Below are 24,963 nucleotides of genomic sequence, written 5' to 3'. Positions count from 1 at the left end.
CCTAATCGATCAAAATTGTGTGCAATAACAAAAATAAATAAATCCATTTCTAGCTTTCCTTATTCGCGTGTTCGCGTGCATTTAGATACTTGAGGCCGGGTAACACTTAAATTAGTTGCAATTTCTCCTTGAAAAGCAAAGGGCAAAGCCACTCGTCGGCAAAACTCAGGAAATAATTAAAACCATATCAATGTTTTGCATACTGCTACTTGACTACCTTTCTACCCCTCTGATTTGACTCGCGTGGAATTAACTTCTGTTTGACAGCATACTTTTTAAAAAAAGAACCTTGTCAGTACAATGGAGTTCGTGGAAATTAGAGTAAATTTTTAAGAACGTTAAAATTGTCTAACACATTCACGGTTTGTGTTATATTACAATTTTGTGACATTTGTCATCACATACTTAAGTATTTTCCGAGTAGGTAAATATTAATTTTAAATTAAAATTTACAAATCGATACTTAATTAATAGGAAATGAAACTATTTTTCCGGATTTAAATCGCGTATATTTGTTTTCCATGGTTACGGTTGACTGATGGGACCTGTAAAGGACCCGAAACGTCGGTTTGTTTGAAAAAACAAATATACACGATTTAAATCCGGAAAAATAGTTCATTTCCTTTGTGTAACAATCGCGAAAACCTAAGAACTCGATAGATACATACGAATAGATCTTAATTAAATTTAATAATAGAAAATAAAAAAATTGTTGAAATTGTCTGTATGATGACAATATACTAATTTTCAAATTATAATTCAAATCTATTCATTAATTTTTATGAAACGCAAAGGGGATTGTAAAAGAATGCTTAACAGTCAAAATCCTCACAGGGTAGGGTTATGCATCCATAATAGTACTGCATGCCCTGCGTATGCGAGTGCAATTTTAATGAAATTTCTGGGCTTTCCACAAAGCGTCTACGAATTAAAAAACTACGGTTTGATACGCCACATGCGGATAAAATTTTTGTTCATATTGCGGCTAGATCTTTATCGGGCTCACTTAACTCAATATTTACAGTATTTTTATTGAGCGTTTGTGGAGACAATAGCTTCTACAAAATTTCTATAATACTGTTCTTAAATTACCGCATGTGGAGAAACGTTTGAAAAACGGTAAGTTGACGTGAGTGTATTATTATACGGAAAAATGGTAAGTTAACGTGAATGTATTATTGTACGACTGCAAATTAAAACTCGAACAAAATAATATTAAGAACATGACTTTTTACTCGCTAGTTATTGCAGTAACAATGAATCATAAAAAAAAAATGTTTAGTATTGCATTTCTTTTTCCGAATGGTCAAATTCCCGTATTTTTCTGTTTGGACACGGTATAAAAGGAAGAGTATAAATTTCATTTATCGAATTTTTTTCATCTTTCATGCGAGGGTCGGTAAACCGTACGTTTCCTCGAATGCATTCGAGTATTCAATAACTAAAATTTATGAACAATTTTTGTGGAAAATTGGTGGAATTACGACAAATTACGTTTTATGAATTACTTTTGGAAATTATACCCTGTTTACAGTGACAGTTTAAAGTATCAGTGACGTGACTTTGATTTATACTAACAGTAACAGTTTAAATCATGTCTTCTGAAATGAATAAGAGGTGTCTCACCGGAGTAGTTCTGCCAAAAAGCTGCTCCTCCACTCATGATGTCGACGGGTGGTGGCGGGTAGTTCCACTGTGGCTTTTCAGGGGTACGCGGCGGGTCACGTTGGAAGGGGGGAGATGCGGCGGGGGGTTCCGTGCTCGGTGGTTTGCTCTCGTTGCCATTCTCGCGCTCGGACCGGGGAGTCTCTTGTGAAGATGGATTCAGATTCTCTGCAAGAGAAAAAAAAACTTTGATGACATTTTGTTTGATTCTTTCCTGATTGTTTAATGAATAATCCGTCAGGTTAAATAATAATAAATTGATTATATTCCAAATATGATATTCCAAAATGATGATGAGGCATCAGGTGTAAAATAATATGGTTCCGCCTTGGTTAATACAAACAAAATAGTAAGCAGTTCGAATAATCTCCGTAATTGGCAGGGACATTAAGCCAAGCAGTGAAATGGACAGCCAATAAAAGCAAACAGCTATTATGCAAGAAGTTGAACACAAATGCGTGTTAGTTCATGCCCTCGCTCCAAATGGTCTGCGAAAGGATTTCCTGACACGGAGATTAGTACAAGCCTTCACCAGCGTTTACCCACCCTTCCTACGTCACGCACTCCACACGAGCAACCCGGCGAATGACGTCACAAATCACCCCTTATCAACTACAAGAAGCAGTCTTAAACACAAAGCTTAGAACACAACTTGGAATACACCAACTATATGTATTCTAACGGATTGTTTGAAGTTTTAGCTAATACACAGATAGTTTGACAGACGGCGAGTTAACATGTCAGGGGCATATCGCACTCGAACTTGTTGAATAGTCTGATAGTGAAGGTATTGACATGTTTGAGAGTTGTTGTTTGATTGACAGTATACGTTTTCTCACAAACGTGCTCAAAATATGTTTAATATATTGATTGCTACGTGTGGTACCTATCTAGTAACGTAATATAAGTACTATCTGAGGGAACTATTGCATTGGAATTCAAAACACACACTACTCAAAGTTCAATTTATTACAACAAATTGTTCACCTGTCTCAGCAGGATACCGACTATTTCTAACATATTTATATAGTTTTTTGCAAAGTGGTTATAAATTAAATTTAGAATTAAGTATCGTTACTTACCAGTTACAATTCTGAGGATTTCGTTAGGTGCTCCGGATTGTTTGAGAGCTTCTTCGATCTTTTGCCGCCTCTTGAGTTCCACCTCGAGTTGTTCTTGCACTTGCTGCCTCTGCTTTCTCTCCTTCTTTAGTCGTTTTTGGTACATCACTGTGACAAGACAGAAACACAAAATGATAAATCATTCAATCAATCAGAGTTGTGAAGAATGTTTCATTCCAAATACACTTGAAAATCCTTAAATAGATCTTTGCAAACATTTCAATATAGAGTTGATCTTAGAAGTCAATAATAAATTGTTGTTATTGGTTCGACGTGAACTTAATGGAAGACCCCGCAGCGCATGTTTCTGTGCCGTATCGAAACAACAATTACTAAAGCCGCGCGCACGATAAAATAAAACTATACGCCATACTTCTCTCCACCTGCATTCGTAAGCATATGCACATCAATAAACTTGAAAAGTGCAAGACGCCCGTCTCTTTCGCTCTTATATCATAACTTTCCCTTATCAGGTCACAATCTTAAAATAAGCAGTTCGAGAATCTTTTGATTCGCTGCAGTTACCACCTTTCGTTTTGGTGAGTCTGCCGATAATCGCCCGATCGTCCGCTGATTCGTAAAGCATCTCTTTCATGCGTGGGAAGTTATGATATTTCCATCTTTCTCGCACTGGAGTTCGATTGACGAATGATTGAGTCGGTACACGTGTTGATAGACGCTGGAGGCCCTGCCTCCGCGAGGGCAGAGGGGCGGCAAGGGTAAGTAAGTATTCAAGACATAAACTTTCCAAAACTTGAGACTGTATGGAAAAATGACAATTCGTTGAAGCGTATTTAACAAAAAGTTAAAAAAACCTGAACTATCATTTATAAATGTCTGGGAAAAGTGAATTTCGATGTCAACGAATGCATTTATCGCATATCATCACAGCGCTTAAAAAGTAAACATAGGTCGAAGACGCTATGTTACGTAACTTAGACCCATGACCAGTTCGCGATCTGTCCTGCGATGGCTAAGATAGAGGTTTGATGAAGTCGAGTTGCGATCAGACGCGGATTATTCGTCGTCGTTGAACCGGTTTGAAATTGTTTAGATTCCTAGATGCAACCTTGTAAAGGAGTAACATTCTAACATGAAATTCGAATAACTTTGTAGTACATTGCAAATATAGGTACAATTAACTAGAGTTGCATTCATATATAAATTTTCTATAAATCAAGAATAAATAAAGAGGTCCCTAGAGAAAAGCTCGGGAACTATTAATTCGAAAGATGAACAAGCACAAGAGAAACAAAATAGACTACAACGCAAATAGGGTAAAACGAGAGTTCCTGAAGGTTCACGAAGGTTTTCTCATTATGATTGGTTAATAATTAATGTTAGCGGTAATGAACGAGGTTCGCTATCGACTCCTACGCACCATCCGTCATTGGGCGACCTTCGACACGACGGTAATGACGTGAAGCTTTTTATTTCCATTGGCAATATTGTTCTTCAGTTGTTTGGGATCATTAGCTATGTTAGTAGGGGCATTATTGGTTTGATGACATCCTTGTGATGTTTCTTTAATTTTTTTCAAAGGTTCTTTATGATAATGAAAAACTATACGCACTTATAAGTGATTGTTATTTTTGTCTTTCTTTCTTATGTCTAAATAATAACTAACGTTTTTAGTAACATTTTCAGATGTTAACATTATGTATACGACCGTACATAATTTCGTTAGCAAAATTAGGACGGAAAGGTCCTTTTTCAGTTAATTTCTCGTCAATACAAAGGTGGGCGTCCAAATGTCCGTTCAGTGGAAAATGCAACGGACCATCGAGTCCGAGTAACGTTATAGTCGAACACCTCTGAAAAACACCTTCTCACCCGACTGACGCTTATTTTTGGCTCTTTTCATCTCACCTTGTTAATTAGCCCGTAACTTATCATCGTCTGTACCTACAGTTATGATCTCTAATTCAGAATTGAATAATCTTAAAGAAGTAAGTACCAAATAGATTATATTTAACAATTAGGTTTAAATAACAACCTCATTGAATCATATCATATCAAGTTAATTAAAGGAAACTAAAATGCCAGCCAAAAGTCTCTCAGTTTTGCAGCATGGCTTATTGTTTTTTCTTTCTTTTTAAGAATCAATGTTTGTCTGCGATCGTCGGCAACGCTTTGTGCACTTAATACGGCCTATTGCTCCTTCATAACTTCATAGCCAACGATGAATCGTAATAACTCTTCATCGATTATTTCATTCCATTGATGCAAGATGAATAAAAAAATTAATTATCTTTTTGTACCGTCTTTATGTCGACTATTCTAATTTCAATGCACTGACTGTCTTAAACGACTATCCTATTATGTTAATCGTTCTATTGTTCCATTTCTAGACGCTTTGAATTAACACTCGTCTAATAATCATTGAGAAGATGTCAGTATAATAAAACTAAATGATCTGCGTTTATTAATATTAACAATTAATTTCAATTAAGCTGCTGTTTTTTAATTAGGTTCCACGTTTGGTAATCTTATTGTGGAAAAGGTATGTCAAACTAACGCGTATGCTAATACCATTCGCCAGTCGTAAATTAATTCGGCAGGAATACCGGAATAGAATTAACAGAATACAACGAAGCTTGTGATATGAAGCGAAACAATTCGATGACCGAGCGTATGAATAAAAACGAACCACCGAAATATTGAAGGAATCTGTTCAAAGGGGGAAAAAATGCAATAAAAAGCCCAGCTCGATACAGAATGGGAGTGTGGTTGAAAAGCAACGAACGAATATGGTTGCGAACATCCGCCGCAGACAAAAGTTGGGCTACTTGACTATGCAAATTATATTTGCGGACGCCGCTGCTGAGACCCGATCTCCGACGTTTCGTTTCACTTTTTCGTTCATAACGTGTATTCTTTTCATATTTTCATCCGATTTCCTTCCCCTTGTTCATTTTGTTCCGTTTTTAAAAAGTCGCGGAACAATGCCGTTTTCCGCAGGCTTATTCGCCGCGAGCAGTTTCCTTGCACGCGGCTTCTTTCTCTTGTTATTATATCTATCTCTTTATATCTATCGAGTTTTCTTTTCTTTAATACTTTCGACTCATAAATGGATGATACGGTCCCCTAGGGTTTGTTGCTCGAATAACATGTAAATGAGTCGGTTGCCTGTACAAATTTTAATTTTGGTCTCGTATAATATTTCGCAGAAAACGATTTTCTGTTTACATTTTAATGTTTTGCGATATGGGTAATTTGTAAATCATATTATTTATGTGATATTTTACGTGGATACATTAAAATCTTTTTTCCTTAAAAAGTTTTCTTAACTGTAAGTTTACGCTGTCGTACCTATAGTTCACGTACTGGAAAAAAATATGTAATGAATAAAATCCAGTAGTCTTGTAATAAGTAATAACAATTTGCAAAAGTAAATTTTAATGTGTATTAACATGTTAATTTTTAGTATATCTGGGGACCAGTGGGGTCGCTTATCGTGACAGTATCGATAAACGGGACGAGATAACATATTAAATACTGAAATTACTGTTTTTAGTGTTCATAATTAGATGCCCTCTAGAAAGGTTTTCATATAATTTTTGTACCTAATGGCTTACAGCGATATCATTAAATATTCCTACAGTCTGTTCTTGAGCATCTCTTATATCAATAATTTAGTCAAGAAGGACCATTTTATACGGACGAAGTTCTATAACATTCCGGTTTCAGCGTTTTGCTGCAAAACGTTAAATGTCGTTTACATATTGGAGGATTAGTCATTCATTACAAGAACAAGTTCCAAGCAACATAAAAATTACTTTAAAGAAAAAATCCTTGGAACATTGTTTTAAAAGACCAAAAGTCTTTCTTTATTAATAATGTCATTGTCATATACAAAGATTATGATGTTATAGCAGTAGAGCTCCTTGTGAAAGAGTTCGTCTACTTTACCTATTTCTGTACTTCTGCCGTCAAGCAGTAATGTGAGCATCTTTCGTTCCGGTTTTGAGGAGCAAGGGTGCTGTTGAAATGACAGGCACACGGGACTTGTCAACTTATATCTCAGGGCGACGGACCAAGTGGCAGTGCCCCTCAGATCTTTGCGTTTTAGCTCTAAGCTTCGAGCAGCACTGCAACTATTATGGACAGGCGTGTAGCTTAATATCAGGAGCACGAATTGTTCATTCTATCACTTGTTATCATAAAAAAAAAACATTTTTTGGTATAGTCTTTAGTGGTATAAAAATACTATGCGCAAACGCAACAAAATTTTTGAACAGCATTTTGTAACAGAAAATATGCTTATTTTGTGTGTTAATTTTATTTTTAACATATTGTCCCTACATCGCATCCTCTTCTAAACTACCTACTTACTTACTACTACTTTGAATCATATCATAAAAAAGGTAATATATAATGTACGTAATGTTAAAAAAAAATATTGCATACATCTTTCAATCTTTAAATGTGTCCAAATTGATACAACACAATAGATACATATAACTACTTGTAGTTTTAGAATAAATATTCTGTGGCTTAATGTCCTTACATGTTGATGAAAAATGGTAATCTCCCTACCCGAATAATAATACGATGCTCATTTTTACAATAATTGCTTACCAACAACTGTTTGAATTCATTTTTTCGATTAAAATTTAAATTAAGGTAATAAAATAAAAAGGACTAGAGCAATTATGAACACTTCAGACGTACTGCATATTTAGAATGTCTTGATACATAACTGTAAATGATAAAAATTTAACAGAAAATTTGTAATTAAATTTTTATTGAATTGATATTCAATTATTTTTTTGTGTAATTACTCCACTAGTTTGTTATAATTATTAATACAAAGATCGAACACTCAGAAAAATCGTTGAAAGACCAAGTACAAAGACACGACGCAAGCACATAGAAAAATTCGTGAGGTCCGTTGGTTCGTTCCGTGGCTTAGTTGGTATAGCGTCTGGCACGGTATGCAAGAAGACGTCGGTTCGAATCCGACCGGATCGAAGGAATTTTTTCTGAGTGTTTTTTCTGAGTGTTCGATCTTTGTATTAATAATTAGAAAATTTGTAGTTAAATAAAAATCTTAATTAAAGCCGTGTGATAACTACTGATAGTTCTCCCATGTGTGCAATCGGCGTAAATAAGAATCGACATTTATGACAGCATTCCCCTCCAAGTCGGCGGCAAACGATTTAGATAAGTCTTTTTATAGTTCTTTATTGAAAATAAATTGCGTAGAATAAAATGAAACTCAGTCGCAATGGCTTTCCGATAGATGCCTATGAAATAATGTTGCGGAGATAAGATGTGTCATATCGCGCGGTGACGTATGCTCTAAAGTAAAGCTTTCATTCCGAATGACAGTGCGTTTAGTTTTCGTCTGAGGTATATTTAGATGACGTGCAGTTCATTTAAAAATATTAAAGTTTAATTCAAAGAAAACGATTTTTTTATAATATAAAGTGACAGGACGAACAAGTCGTGCGCCTGATGATAAGCTACACGCCTGTCCATAACAGTTGCAGTGCCACTCAGAGCTTTTAATCGCAAACATGTGACATGGAATTTCACCAGCACCCTTACCTTTCAAAACCGGAACACAGTAATGATGACTGTACCACTTACATCATGTACTTACTCATTACATCGATGTGACACATATATCATGGATTTTTCAATTTAAAGACAGGATCAAAAGTAATGTCCATTTAAAAATAGCGCAATAAAATGATGATAAAAACAGATTTAGCATTACAACCACCTCAATATCAATCAACATTCCAAACAGAATATCCAGCTATGTATATGAAATGTATATTTTTTGTGATTCGGTACATTTGTCAAGTTGTCATCAGCAGTGTTTTTTCTCGGGCCGTTTAGCTTTTTATCTGTTTCCTTGTTCTGCAAGTATTTATGGCGCGTGGGTGCTCCGATAAACATTGCCTACTAGTGGATTATTGTTTTTGGCAGACCTCTGGGGACTGTGACTTATGAGCCGAGAGCGACCTTCGCACTTACTAGATAATACTTTGTCTTAATAAGTATTTTCTTTCTTTTTTTCCTTAATCTCTGTTAAGAAAACAATATTATGTAATTATTTGCTTGGTCAGGTTAATTACGTCGTCATCTACACAAATTATGTGTAGATGAGTATGTCATTATTTATTTTTATTTTATTTCTATAAACTTTATTGCATATAAAATATTACAAATGGCGGACTTCATGCTTCATTAGGCATTCTCTACCAGTCAACCGGAGAGCTTCAAATAAGAAAATATACCTATTTATAAATAAAAAATAAAGTAGTAATTTCATTACTCGGACAATTTTTACTCTATCTATTTGGTCGGTAGTAGACACTATTAAAATGCCGTGGTAGCCTAATGCTTAAGTTATTGGACCTACCGCCTTTCAAGCGTAGGGCGTGGGTTCTCTCTCGGAATTTAAGTGCGGAATTTAATTCTTAATTTGAAATTTACCATGCGCTTTTCAGTGAAGGAAAACATTGTTATGAAACCTGCATGTTGAAGAAGGTTCACAACTTTAGGAAAACGTGTGAAGTCCCAACTCGGATTGGGCCAGAGTGGCGGACTATAGCCTAAAATCCTCGACTAAGAGGAGGCCCGTGTCCAGTAGTGGGGTGTATAAATTGGGTTGATGGTGAGAGCGATATCATTAAATATTCCAACAGTCTGTTCCTGAGCATCTTTTATATCAATAATTTAGTCAGGAGTCAGTCAGAAGAACCATTTTATACGGACGTACTTCTATAACATTCCGGTTTCAGCATTTTTGTGTGATGTTGGAGGATTAGTCATTCATTAGAAGAACAAGTTCCATACAAATATATTTAAAGAAAAAAAAGTTTGTCTTCAAAAGACAACAAGGCAAACTGTTTTAAAGTTATGATTTACGATGTTTACATTAATTTAATGACTACGAAAAAATTGCTTCCTTTACTGACTGACTGTATGAAATCCATATCATAACATTCCACCATTTCATACAAAATACCAATAAAGGCAAAGAAATTTTTTTATGAAAAAGAAAATAACGAAAGGAAAATCGCAAGCAGTTTTATCAAACCGATCAAAGGGCCGGTCGGACATTCCGACTTCTTACGACGTTAGTAAAAAATACAATCTCTCTTTATAGTTACCATTTCACTGGTTATTATTATATCCGTATCGATACGCTGAGCTTACGGAGCGTGAAATGTTCGATTCTCGATACTGCTGTACCGCCCCCGGCATTATATCTCCGCGTTTTGGACATTCTTTTAATTTGGCAATTTGTAAAAACACTAGTAATTAAAAGTCGAAACGTTATTTAAACTATTAAATTCCGAATAATTAATTAATCAAGTGTTAGAAACAATTTTTTTGTAGCAGTAGAGCTCTCTGTGAAAGAGTTCGTTCAGGGAAGTACTGCCACCACTATTTCTGCCACCAAGCTGTTATGTGAACATTACTGTGTTCCACATCTGAAGGGTGCTGGTGAAATTATAGGCACATGGGACTTGCCAACTTGACATAAGTTTCAGGGTGACGGGCGCAGTGGCGGTGCCTCTCAGATCTTTGCGATTTAAAGCTCTGAGTGGCACTGCAACTGTTATAGGCAGGCATGCCCGTCACTTAGAATCATTTAAAAATAATAATCCAAACTAATATTATACATGCGAGTAACTCCGTCTGTTGCGTTTTCACTTCTAAACCGCAGAACTAATATTAATGAAAGACATTGATGGGATCTAGGAGAGGGACACATGCTACATTTTGTCATAAAAATAAATCTTAAAGGGGGTGAAATAAGGGATGAAAGTTTGTATGGAGAACCAATGAAACTATGAAAATTAATATTAGTAAAGTAGGTTACTCGAAATACTTATTCTACGTAGACAAAGCCACAGGAGTTAGCTATTATAGATATATATTTAATTCCTGTAAACCTGTACAAAAATTTATAGAAATTATTGTACTTTCTTTTTGATATCGTATGCTTGTTTTACGCATTAGAAATACGTACATCATATTTAATATGGAGCCAAGAAAAATATTCATTTGTACAGTGGAGTATAATATCACTGTTTTGGAAGCTATAGTACAGAAAACGTGTAAATAAGCCTTGCAGAAAAACCAAGACTGAACTCCAAGAAAATTTATGACTACAAACAACTTAATTCGATTCATAAACCATAAAATATCAAATAGATGTGTGGGATTAACGATGATTGTGTTCGTGAGTTGTCGCACACGTAATACTAAAGGTGCTTCCATTTTTATTGCGTATAAAAGTATTGATTGGCGCGAACAAATATATGATTGTATAGAATATAACAAGATCACTGGATCAAAATATTGAAATGTACTGTAATAAGATCCTCGTTAAACATTGGAGGGAATCGGACAGACATAAATTAAAAAAAGAAATTGATTCTTAGTAAAAAATCGATGCAGTTCGGGATCGAGTGTATTATTTTCGTCGTAATGGCTCAACGGGCCATGCTTCCTGCGACATCAGTGTGGTCGTAACGTGACACCTTTTGTTAATATGCCTGAATTAATAATATTATAGACATTCGTCGGCAGGGGTCGCGAACATCGCGTGCAAATGTACGGCTTCTCTACACCGATTCAAGATACACATCTTTTACTAAAAAAATATTAACGTTGACCAAATATCTTTTCATGTAAATATAAATCTTAATGTTGATGATTCGTATTAGTTTCCGTGTATACGTGTGAATCATCGGCAATTATATTTTTAGAAATAAAACAGTGTCATCCTCAATAATTGACAAACAAACCATTATTGCGCTAGTTATAAATATTTATGTCAAGCTTTTATTATTTGTAACGGCGCGATGATATGAAACTGGACGCTATGACGTCCGCAGCGATCGTAACTCGAAATGATTTAATCATTATTTACGACTCTGTGTACAGTTAATTTGGGAATATGCCCGTTATAAATCTACGCGGAGATACATATCATAATCACACAGGTTAAATTACCCACAGCAATGATGTGCACGACGTATCTGTTCTACAGATACTCGAAGCATTAAACGATCGATTTGTAAATGCGCAGGGATTAGATATAAAATGGGTTGATAAACTGAAAGGATTTCCTTTATTCACCAGCATGATAAAACAGAGGCGCAGGTAAAACAACCAATATTGACAGTAGATGATTGCAGCAGTCCGGCGAAATCCCCCGAGCAAACTGCGAATTAAAACGGGGACGAGAAAAATTAATCCTAATGCGATTTTAATGAAACCGAAGTGAACGAATGCAATAATGAATTGCTAAGCCGCGGGATGTTCCTTTTATACTAAAACGGAACGGAACGAAAATGAGAAAAGTAAGGTATTTGCAAAACAAAGAGCCCTAAATCGTGCAATTTACTACGGTATTATGTTCTCGATAACACAAGCACGTGCATCGAAGCCAAGAGGAGATAAAATGTAATAATAATTAAGGTTCATCATTTCACAAAGACGCAAGCCTTAACATATAGTATAAAGCACACAAGAGCTGAAAATGTACACCTGAAGTCTATTCCCGCTTTTGCATTAACGAATGCGGAAGCAGCGCTCTGCATACAGGACGCGTTGCACCCCTCCTCCGCACTCCTAGTCCTCCTCCCCCGGTTCCACCTAGACGTGCCTCTCGCTCAAACCAGACGCCTCCAGTTGAACGGTATGTCCCACCCGTGCGTTCATTACCTCCACACGGCGACCGACAATTCAAGTTTGCTTTCCGCCACACAATCTACGCTTGCTACTAGTGCAAGCAGACAGACTACCCTGCCCCATACACCGGCCACTCGAATAATAAAGATGCAGAAATTAACCCGTCCGCTCTGAAAAAGCGGAAACTAAGTGTAGCTATCTCCGGCTGAATGGAGATAATGCTACACGAGCACTCGTACAACGAATGAAAGAAACTCGTTGGGAAAACGACGCGCTTGTTGATACAGAGGGTAAATGTCAACCGCGGAATAAAAACCGTCAACAGATAAATGCAAACGATAAACATACGCGCAAACTGAAAAGGTCGCGCTTTAAAACCAATGTTGACTCGTCTCAAACATGGAGTAAATGTTTTATATCCATAGTTTCAAATGAACTGAATGTGGATTTATACGAGTATAGGTACCACGCCATGAACTTGAAATCAATAAAGTGCCCGCACAAAATTTGCTTCATCCCATAAAATATTCAATTACACATAAGCACACATTTGCTAAGGCTAACAACGACCACGCGGCACCCCCATTAAAGACGCCTAAGGGCCATTTAATCGGTCAGTGGATGTAAATTCGCCGGCCCCAAAACAAATATCCCGAAACTAATAAGGAAACGAAATATGTAAATCGTCTGCCATATTGTTTCACAAGTGAAATCTTCCTTTAATCTTATAACAAATCCGTGTCCAAATGGTCGGCTCGGGTCAAATTTGAATATAGGAGGGTTGACTCGAGGGTCAACTTAGAAGCTGAGCTAGTTGCGGTGAGGAAGGAAGCAAATGTATGCAAGACACGCACGGAGGAGATAGCGGCCGTAATGTTGTCCTATGCACATATTGCATCAAATTAGTTGTCGACTTGTAAACAAGGAGGAGGAAAGTAAGGCCGCTAAGACGTCGTCGGTGGGTAGTTTGCATGGATATGAGAGCAGCAATATGGGGGTACGCAGCTGCTGGCTGTACTCATTAAGATGTTTTATGGTCGGCCCGCCGGACCGTGTTACCAATTTAAGATATTTCTATGCAGGACGGTGCCACGTTAGTTTGGCTTCCGATTAGGGGATTAAGGTGGTCCTTTAAGGCATTAGTGCGGTAATTATTGCGGTGCCTATTATGTGGATCGCATTGTCCTCAATATTCCCTCGGTGTCATTGTTTAGGGTTACATTGTGAGCCATGTACTAACAAAGAGTTTTTACAAAAATATAAATTACGACAGCGCCAGACTGATGTATTGATGAATTGAAAAGAGAACCACTTCGAGCGCCTAATATATCAATACCAATACAAAAAGATAAAGTTGAAACAAAGGTTCATCCCATGCACCTATTGCCCGCGCAGCAAGTAAATCAAAGGGTGTTGAAACTTTACACCCACTTAAAGCCGGACACAGTAATAAAGCGTTCGAACTTCGCCGACCCTGGACATGAAATGGGGCACCCCTTCGCGCATTTTACTGAGAGAAAATTAAAAGTTCGCAGATGCCGAGAGCACGTGGACTCCGGCTATGATTGATAGACAATGGTATAGCTTAGTGGCTTGCTGAACCATTGTCACTGAAATTGCCTTAAAACATTTTGTTTGAGAAATTGAACTTTGTGTTCGTTCTCGTGCTTATTATTTATACTGAATTTAACATGAAATCAATCGTTGCTATCAAAATCTATTTGTATGAGCTTTGAGTATTTATTCAAGAGTACTTGGGTGCATAGACGTTTTACGAAGTACTAAGTTACTCAAGACCTCTTCTACACGAGGTACAACTTTCCTTTTGATCTAGCTGGACCAAGTTTACAGTAATCGCTTCACGAGTGCAATATCGAATTACATTCAGGTATTTTTTGCTCTGTTGCAGAACACACTTTTGGTCTTATTGTACAATATTTACTGAACTTCTTGGAGATAATGTCTATAAAAATGTTTAAAGATAGATTTAGACAGAACTGTTGGATATGAAGAGTATACTTAAAGCAACACGAAACAGTATTATTATTTTATATTTACATATATGTATATGTGTATATACTTTTAATTTTATGTAGTATTTATACAATAAACAAATTAACTCCCTACTGTTTGATTATTTGGGGGATATTATACAACACGTCGACATCAATTTACCTGTGAGTGTGAAGTGCTCAACAACAATCCGACACCGGTCGCCGACGGTCAGTCTATGTAAATAATTACAGATGAAACTTCTCTAAAGCTTTGAAACAAGAGACCTACTTTGGTGGAATTAGATAAACTTGCAAGGTAATTGAATGTAGAGTGCTTGCTTGAGACTTCGGCTAGGGTCGCGATTGATTTTCTGTAATTGGATATTGTTTGCATTCAAAATTATTTCGATTATTTCCTTAGTTTATATCTAGTTCTTAAGACTATGCTATTGTAAGTACCCTAAGTAACAAACATTTTCTAAGAGTCTAACCATTTTTAGTGACAGAATTATGAAATAGTATTGTTACAAACACGCGTCTTTGAAAAATAATATTGTAATTGTGTTCCACATCAGATACGAGAAGGGAGTGCAAAGGTATACACGTACATGACTATATTTTGCTTTTATTTCCCAAAAACAATAAAATAGCGGGCCTGATTGAGTTTGGCCCGAGCCTTTTACAGCTTTCAATGCACATTTCGTCCTGTCAGTTGCAAATTACGCACGCTGCCCATTCACGCTCAAAAATCACTCTCAATCGAGTCAAGTGGGACAAAATAAAAGGTAGATTCATCGTAGGGGCGTGAATCGGCATCCCCCGCCGGGAAACCAAGGCGGAAAACGTACGTCCGGTACATTTGTATATGTGTACACTAACAGGCGCGGACAGCTTTTTGACAGTAGGTATATTAAATTAAATTGCCCGTGCGATTATTAGTGACTCGGAACCAATTGGGATCCAACTATTACTTATTGGAAAGAAAATTATAGAAAGAGTGATGATGAATGAAGGTTGTTATATAAAATTATGGAACGTATAAAATAATACGATTGTAACTTAAAGAAGCCTAGACACGCGGCTATGGGTGGACTGTGTTATGGCGCTGTAGTTGTTCTTTGCCTGTACTATTCTCTCCAAAATTATATCAAAGTACTCACGCGTACCTTCCTTCACGACGCGAGCGGTGGCGTGAGTCTTCGATTGATACAAGTGTGGAGGGACACACGATACCACAGTTTTGTTCGCCACACATTGATGTTGATCAATAATACACAAATACACGAAATAGCGGATGAGAAAAAGTTGCAATGAGAAATTTGATTGTTTTATTTCTTTTACACATATTCTCGTCGTGAACAGTTAAAAAAAGCCTGCCAAATCACAAAAAAATCAGTGTAAATTTTTCGAACGTCAATTAAATGAAAAGCATTCTGTTGTGTACATTCAATTTTTTAACAATCAATTCATAAACCAGAGTGCATAAAATGGAACCAATAAAGTGTTAAGAGTGGACCCTTAATTTTTTAATTAAAAACTGTTGTTGATTGAAATCACCGGCGTTTTCCATGAAATTAAATGAAACAGTTTGTAGAAATAAATTATCAACTTTATGTCCAGTAACTTGCTAGAATAATAATATTATTTCTGTTTCTCTCAAGTTAATGGAAACTAAACTCCAAAGCATTAATCAAGAGAAGTAAGTATCTATAAATACATTAAGTACGTACAAATGAAGTAGTCAACATAAGCAGTAGTCAGTATAAACATTTAACGTCGGCAATAAGATGTTTGGTAGTAATTCGACAGGCAAAATAAACAAGTGAATGAGGTCCTACAGAAAGCATCAATTAAAAGCACTTCAAACACCAGTATAATTTAAAAAGTCCACTAATATAAGTACTGAAATTAGTAACTAAGGAATGTTTTTTGTTTTCTTTTAAACCAAATTATGTCAATAGTGATTCCTTTTTGTTTGAACAGATTACAAGAGAAGAATCGATTTTTATTTTACATGTCGATATTATAATTAATAGCAGTAATTGTTCATTGGAAAAAATGTCAGACAAAACGAATTATCCCTTATTTAAAAATTAAAACCACATCCCTTGCGAAATTATTAGTCTCAGTTATAAATGTGATACGAGCAGAAACACACGATATCCTGCAATCAAATCAGCGTATGGCTTCAACCGATGTCTGTTACTCGTGTGTGGTCTCGCAGTAAACAAAGATCTTAATGATCGCACTACGTACAACGTAAACAATTTATTAGCCCGCAATCGACATCGTCGTTACAATCGATTCTCAATCCATGCGAATCGACACGTCGTTCGGTGAATTGTGCAACACTTCTCGGCTTACAGACGGATCGATTTTAACTGCGTTTTGTAAGAAAGTCGTCACATTCTTTTCGTGTTTTGCCAATGTTAACACGATTGTCCGATTTGATTGCTATTGGTTTCATACAGAAGTGCTACTTTTACATAATTAACGCCTTTGATAAGATTGTGTTATTCAAAGTTATACATAGCTGCAGGTATATTTGTAATAGTTACTTTGACTTCTAGATAAGCTGGTTTCCATAATCAAAACTAATTTTAAAATCAGATTGTCAGAAATATTTGAATGGAGATTGCAAACGCGTAGCAACATTTGAGATCAATAAGCGATTTCCTCGAGACACCGGATGCGGTCTACTGGGCACGGTTCAATTATTATTGAATTTCCTGTGTCCGGGGAGGGGGTGGTATGAAGAACGGTTAGCAGCGAGGCTCTTTTAAGCTCGTGCAATAATTTGGCATGTATGGCTGAGGTAGCCACGCGTTTGTAAAAATTATGAACGGAGACACACCGTTACTGTACCTATATACTAAGCACTTATTGTATGTATTACTATAATTGTTACAATATAATAGGCCCGTTTTGACAATTTAGTGGCAGTAGAGCGCCATGTGAAAGAGTTTTTCCAGGGAAGTACTGCCACATTACCTATTTCTGCCGCCAAGCTGTAATGTAAGCATTACTGTGTTCCGGTATAAAAGGGTAAGGGTGCTGGTGAAATTACAGGCACATGGAACTTGTCAACTTATGCCTCAGGGTAACGGGCGCGGTGGCAGTGCCAATAATATCTTTGCGATTTAAAGTTCTGAGTGGCACTGCAACTGTTATGGATAGGCATGTCGCTTACCATCAGACGCACAACTTGTTCGTCCCATCACTTGGTATCTATTATAAACAAAAAAAACTTGCCATTGCATCGTAATTAGAGGTGTGAAACAAACAATCGTAAACCAGATTACTCGATTCTCAGGAGAAATCGGTTAAAAATTTCACGAGCTTGTTATCGTTTAGGTTATTTTTAAGTGACCTATGAAGATTTTAAATTATTGAAAGAATAATTAACATCACAAAATTTTATCAAAATAGTAAATATTGCGATCAACGTGACAACAAACATAAACAGTTTAAACGCAAAAACTAGTCAGAAGAAAGACAACAAAAACAAATGAGTAGAAAGTCAGCTTCCAACCACGTTGAGTGCCGCTCAGGGGGCCTACCACAACCTCTTAAAACAATATTACTTTAACCTTACATTGACTTTTCGTACCATAACGCGCTTAAAGTAAGTTTATTGTAATGTTAAAAGTATCATGTATTGGCAGTTTTGTGACTATTCATTCACTCAGTTCGTACTATGACGCGACTTAAATATTAAAGTAATATTGCTCTTATGTCAAATTAAGCATTCTTAAAATAGTTACACGGATGCAATGGAAACAATATTATTTTCAGTTATATTGTCCTAATATTGATTTGTAATGATTAAAGTGAAGTTGAACTTATTTATTTACATATATCTCTTCAATATTTTTTTTTTTTTATTTAATAGCACATAGTAATTAATTTTTCGTTAAATAAAAATACCCGATGTTTATTTCGCAAAATTATAACAGCGCCATTTATATGCTCCGTGGCGAAACTAATAGTTGACACTAGACCATAGTTCCGAACTCACAACGTGACTATCAAGACTCAGCTTGTTTTATTTATTTTTCATCATGAAAATGCGGAATAATTATTGAAACCAACGTAATTTTAATAGATTTTATTATTACATATTTTTCTTTTCTTAACAGTCAAAATTCTCTAAATAACATTAAGTACTTGAACCATTGACTTACAAAAGTCAATGACTTGAACATTATACTACGATAAGACGATTCGGAACATCAAAAAAGAAAGAGATGGCATTATATAGTTCACATAGCACCCTTTCCCATTTTTAGTAAGGAATAGACAATATTGGGAAACCATTCGTTCTTTCAATCACTTTTGCAATAATACACTACTTATAGCGATGCGCGATTGTGAATGATTTCGATATTCGAATCGCTAATTGCTAATCATTCGAATGTCAAATTAGTAAGCTACAAATTTTCGTATTCGAATGATTTGAATGGTAATTCATTACTAATTAGTAGTACTAATCCATAGATTCCATAGAGCTTATCAGCTCGTGATCATCTAACCCTCTCTGATATATGATAAACACTGTAAATGTGACGGGGACAGGGATATTTTGTGGTATGGACATGATGAATGAGGTGTTCTAATATAATAATCATTCGACTCGTGCACCCGACTGAATGGCAGGGGCATTCGGTAGTTAATCTTTAATTACTCGAGTGAGAATGATTGTGCTTGAATTCGACTTAGGCGAATGATTTGCCTATTCGAATGATTAGTATTAGTAACATTCAAAGTCGCGCATCGCTAATTACTTGGTGGACAGGTGACGACCATGATGAGGTACGAATATGAGTAATATTACAATAAGCTTACTTTACTAAGCTTTACTTTATTAAGCTTACATTGAAATAAGATTGTTTTTGGAACGGTTACGGTAGGCCCACAGTACAGTCAAAATTTTGCAAAAAACAAGGAAATGAAATCCGGCTTCATGACTCTAGGTACTGAGCACTTTTTATTTTTTGTAATAATACTTTAAATAAACTTAGTATTTTTACGTGGAAACCAGCTGAGTCAGCGTAATAATGAAACGAAAACAAAATAGAGTGAAGACGTAATTGTTTTCGACACATTTTGAGATATGCGAAAGCAATAGGTATTTGAAATGTGTTTTGTCGTAATTATATAATACGCCAATAAAATTTGTCTTTTTTATAAAACACAGTAAGTTCGTAATTATTTGTTATTATTTTGTTAATTTCATTAAAAGTTATATTATATCGTCTCTCTTAGCTGTTACATTATTGTAACAAATATAGTGTGTTTTAATTGCTACGCCAAAAAAACTTAGTTATTTGTTTAAATATTTTGTAACATCGTAAGTAATAACATTTGATAACAGTGAACACACTCACTCGCGCGCACAAACACACACGCGCGCTCGCATGCACTCAGTCACACGTATAAAGTATACTTGAGATAACAAATATACTACAATTATAATAATAATAATCTAAAATAGAAATCCAAAATAATTAAATAGAGCCTAAAATAAATATAATAATAATAATAATAATAATAACAACAACAAACCGTCGAGAATTAAACTCTTGACTCATTCCGACCCCTGCAAGTCGGTACAAACTCCTGTTTTTGTTTGTTTCTATAATTAAAACGCGACTTCAGGCTCCATCGATAATTATTATCCTACTGGTTGTTACTTGGGAATCGGATTATTAAGGGGTGTTGCCACCTTTCTTTGGGCACAAGCCGTGGATCGTTGTTTGATGATATCAAAAATATTTAGTATTACAGTTTAACAATTAAAATGATTTTAAATACTTGCTTAGAGTTTTAGAATGATTAATTTATGATGTATAATGTATGTATCTATAAGTAAGCGTTCCTGACGTGTCTGAAAATGTGCGGTGGGCAGGTTCGACGTGTGCCAGCATTTCGTCAAGCCAGTGACGGCGAAAAGCGGCGCGGGCATGCGGGCGGGTGCGCATTACCCTCGGTAAGTCGACGGCCAGCTGACTCACTGAGACTCCAAGTCCCATGTTTGCTCCGTTAACACGCAGCTCCAGCTCAATAGTTCCAACGCTCCGCTGGGCAAATTCGATATTGTTGCCCTTAAATCTTACTAAATTTGCTTACTAGTAGTTTTTGCTGGAATTTCGAAAGTTCGTTATGAATATTATTACTGTTGGTAGCATAAAAATTGAAACATAAACCGAGGTTATACATTTTGCATATGACCTAGCTATTTTCAGCTTTAAAGTTTAAAGGCTTTGAACATTTGTTATTTTCATATATTGATCGAAATGAAAGAGTCCGGATCATGGAATATCTAGCATGCTCCGAGGAAAACGCCGATAATTGCTAATCCTTCTTAACAAACAATACGTGTGTCTAAATAAACGTCCACTATGGTGGAAATGCAACAAGTCTCGTCTCAGATTACAAATACGATACGGTACGCACATGGCGCGTGCAGTCGCTTGTAGCGAAATCGACAATTCGATCGTGGCAAAATCGACACGACCACGTCGCTTTGCGTCGCTATTCATATGGATAAGACGCAATCTAATAACTATGAAAAATATATCAATAACCTTCATTTGAAACGAACCAATAATGACAAGATACATAACAGTAGGTTCATATTCCGCTGAAAACAAATTTTCGTAAAGTACTACGTCTTTCTTTGAACATTTAAAAACATATAATATGACTTACGGGCTTGAAATACAATGCAAAGCATCGGTAATTACAAAGTTTATTAGCACATTCCCTAGAAACTTTCCTACCTCTTTCATCTGACAAGAGAACATAACGTACATCGAAACCTGTTCTAACAATTTCACATACAATCATAAATTCTAATTTAGCGTGTTCGTTGATCTTGTTACCTTGCCTTCGGTTTCATTGTATGTTACTCCCAAGACATTGCAGCCCCACAGAACGTGTATACAAAATTAATTAGACAAAATCTCGGGGTCTTGTAATATTTTATTATTATTTCCGCTGCTGTGCGAGATTTTATTAACACATTATATTTATTGCTTTTCTCGTTTAATGAATCTGAATAGGGTCTTGATAAGCATCGTTCCTGTATGTGTTCTCTTTACTTGTAAGGCTGTAATTACAGTAGTAGTAATTACAAGGTTGGTAACATTGTGAAACCTTCGTTGGCTTTCTGTTTCGTTATCTCCCTACTACTGATGATGGTTTGTTAAATTAAACGTCGTATACGGAACACCTATTTTCTTGATTACAACCGTCTATCTGTGTCTAGTTTGTAGTGTTTTAATTTACACTTAATCATCATCATCATATAACTCCATTCACTTTGTTACACTTGGCGTTTCATTTTATTTTCTGTTGTACAGTTTTAACTGCGTAGCCAGCTGCAACTTGTCCACTACATCTATTGCTGGTAGTCTGCCGTCTCTTGGGAGTAAAGCAGAAACATAATGCAATCTAAGGTGCATGCCATTCCCGATAAGGCATGTATGGACATCGAAATTGCCTTTCTTAAAATGGTAGTCAATCTGTGTGTCTGGGGAAATGCACGGGCCAAACAGCGGATTCTACTTAGCGGTGAAATGTGTTATGCCGTGCTGTGCATTTTGCTGCCTTTTCTTTTCACCGCCTTGTTTATACGACTTGAGAGTTTACGGTTGTGTATGATTATTTTAACATTACTGTACGGGTGTTAAGAGAGCATGTATGGAATTTCACATACATTTACAAATACATTACTTTCGTATTCTTATATCTATGCGATAGTGATGTGTGTTATTTTATTGCAGTTAGTAATTACTCGCAATCAAAAGACTATATATAAAAAAATCACATTAATATGTATCTTTTTTAAACGGTTCCAAGTTAGGTTGCTTTGAGCCCTGAAGTCTATATAGGTACTGTAGTCTAGGCTCTACTCTATGAGTAGAACTACTGGCTGAGTGAATATAGTTTTGTGGGAGATCAATATTGATGTTAGCAAGTGATTTGTCCGATGGATGCTCAAGCCTGTGTCGTCGTCGTAGCAGCATGCACGTTGAAGATAGTTCAGTGAAGCATTTAGGAAGTTTTAGTAGTGATGTTTAGAAATTTGTTAGGATCATTCAGCTAAGCTAGGGTAGCTGAAATAAAGAGTTAGGATTTAGACAGGTTACCTAAATAGCTAGGATAGCTGACGAGTAATTATATTTTGAATTGTTTGATTAGAATGTGGTCATGGTCTGTCCTTTTAGATAGGCTTTTGGCAGACTAAAGCCATAGCCTCCTCGGTGGTTTACTTGTTGGTAAGGTAGTAGCTTCCGAGCAGTGTGTGACTAGCCTATAGTAAAGGCTGATCACTTATGTAAGTTGCCTATCATAGGAAGGGCACCAGCTAGGGATGTTCACCCCTTCAGTTGTGAGGAAGAGGGATGTAGTCTAGGCTCTACTCTATGAGTAGAACTACTGGCTGAGTGAATATAGTTTTGTATTTAGAATGTTTGAAAAAATGAAATAGAACATCTTGAGAGTTCGAGATGTAACCCGAGTCAGAAAATATGTAAAAAAGTACAATAAAGCAAGTTTTGAAGATTATCCTAGTATATATTTATAAAAGTACCTCTCGCTACGCAACACGAGCTACGTCCAAGCTTACAGTACCTATGTGGCAGTGGCCCGGTCGAGTCTGGCCAGTCGGCTAAATCTAATCATTTCCATTAGCCACGCGCGCACGGGCTCATACTTCGCTTCATTTCATCAGAATATACGCTGATAGATGTATTTCTGTTGTTTCTCTCAACCCTATATACTCGTAATATGATATTACATCATGCATACCCATCTAATGTTTATTAAAATCTTCATATCAAAACTTTGTTTCCTTCTTCAAAGTTGTTACTTTCTAATGGTAGTAGAGAGATTGAAACTTGCTACAAGCGCAAAAACTTGTATTACAATCCTGTATGGATGCTCATTACTCTGCTTGCATTAGAACAATGTTAATTGAAAACTTTGTAAAGGGAAACATAATAAGTAAGTTAAAATAGCTTTTGTCTTACAGTTCTAAAGATTTAGATGAAAAAGTAATCCCAACAACATCGTACGCCTTTGCTATACGGAACATGTCTCTGCTATAACGTGTCCTGCATTCCAAGGTAACAATAAATCAGTAAAAATGTCACGTGTGGGATGCCGCAGTGTCCGCGATAAGAAGTGAGAAGAATCATCAAGTTATGAGTACAAAATATAACTTCAGAATCCAGCCAACGATTCGTGCACATTTTGAGGGTACGTGTCTCAGCGTATGGAACGTCAGATGGTTGGAACTATTAACAGTTTGACGGTAATAGTGGCTGAAATAAAAATGCGATGTCTAGTCCAAAGTAAGACATTTACGAACACGAAGCTACGGACAGGTTAAAACAATTTTTCCTCGGCCACAAGCGAACCTCAAGCAAAAAAGCATCGACTAAACCGCCAATGGAACGTTCAAGTGTAAATATTTACCCGGTTGTAGGCCACGAAAAGTTTCGTAGCGCCGATAACTTCACCCGAGACCTCACTTGCAAATTTTTTAAATAAATGTGAATTGCCTGCACAATGTAACAACTATGGTTCCGTACTAAAAATGGCTACAGTTAAACACCTTATTTTATTTATCACTAATTATGATAGGAGTCGAAGCAATATTGCATTTGAGTATTGACATTTGATAATGCCAATACAATTATTAAATTTATGAAACTGCCATTGAATTTTAACGGGACCCCAAAGATGGTCTTGTAGTGTAGGTAATTGAATTCCTTACACGAGGTGTATATGGGCCGATATTCGCTGGCGTGGTAGCACGTCGCGCCGCGGTCAGGATTTGGCGTGTATCGGAAATATTTTTTGATATCTTCCCACTGAACTCTTTGCGAGAGGAATCGTTGGTATTTTTATGAACGAGCGTCATTTCAACGTTCTTCAGGCGAATTTTGTATGACATATCGAGTCCGTGACGTGGAAAGCAAATCATGTTAATGTGTTTATAGGACAAATATGCACGTGGATAAATATCATTTCAAATACGAGATATATTACGGACTGAATACAGTATGATAAAATTCCGAGTAGCAATGGCAACCCAGACAAGTTCACGGTTGCAGCGCGTAATGGGATGTTTCCGTCTAACGCCGATGCACAATAGCATCGGTCAGATGCACATTCGACATCACAGATTGCATCCATTAAGAGCGTGCGTACGATACAATGTATCCGCACTGGGGAGGACCGCTGTGTGGATAAATTACGTAATAATGTCACCATACAGTGTTTTTCATTACTCAGTTGTATCAGTTTGTTGACATGTGACGCGCAATATATGATTTCTTATTCAATGTCGACGTTGACTTAGATTTTAGCTTTCAAATGAACTGAGATTACAACAGAAAACGACATTGGATGCAATATTTACTATTATTACCCTGAATGCGAACGCTAAGTAACTAATTCAATTGTTAGGGTTGCAAACGTCTGCACTGACAGCACCGGAATGTACT

At 36.3% G+C, this 24,963-nt stretch overlaps 1 protein-coding gene across 5 annotated transcripts in view; it reads right to left on the bottom strand.

Annotated features, from left to right (window-relative positions):
* LOC113226904 (dachshund homolog 2) overlaps positions 1 to 24,963 on the bottom strand; it is a 162,212-nt gene that overhangs the window by 4,931 nt on the left and 132,318 nt on the right. For all 5 annotated transcript variants that reach the window (XM_026459705.1, XM_026459706.1, XM_026459707.1 and 2 more), the window contains 2 exons: positions 2,748 to 2,894; positions 1,627 to 1,833 (listed from right to left, as the gene is read on the bottom strand). In XM_026459705.1, the coding sequence (XP_026315490.1) occupies positions 1,627 to 1,833; positions 2,748 to 2,894 (354 nt within the window). The remainder of the gene's footprint in view (positions 1 to 1,626; positions 1,834 to 2,747; positions 2,895 to 24,963) is intronic.

This window comes from Hyposmocoma kahamanoa, unplaced genomic scaffold (genome assembly GCF_003589595.1).
Source record: "Hyposmocoma kahamanoa isolate Upper Pololo Valley unplaced genomic scaffold, ASM358959v1 202, whole genome shotgun sequence".
NCBI classification, from domain to species: domain Eukaryota; kingdom Metazoa; phylum Arthropoda; class Insecta; order Lepidoptera; family Cosmopterigidae; genus Hyposmocoma; species Hyposmocoma kahamanoa.
This window is presented reverse-complemented; position numbering and strand designations above follow the sequence as displayed.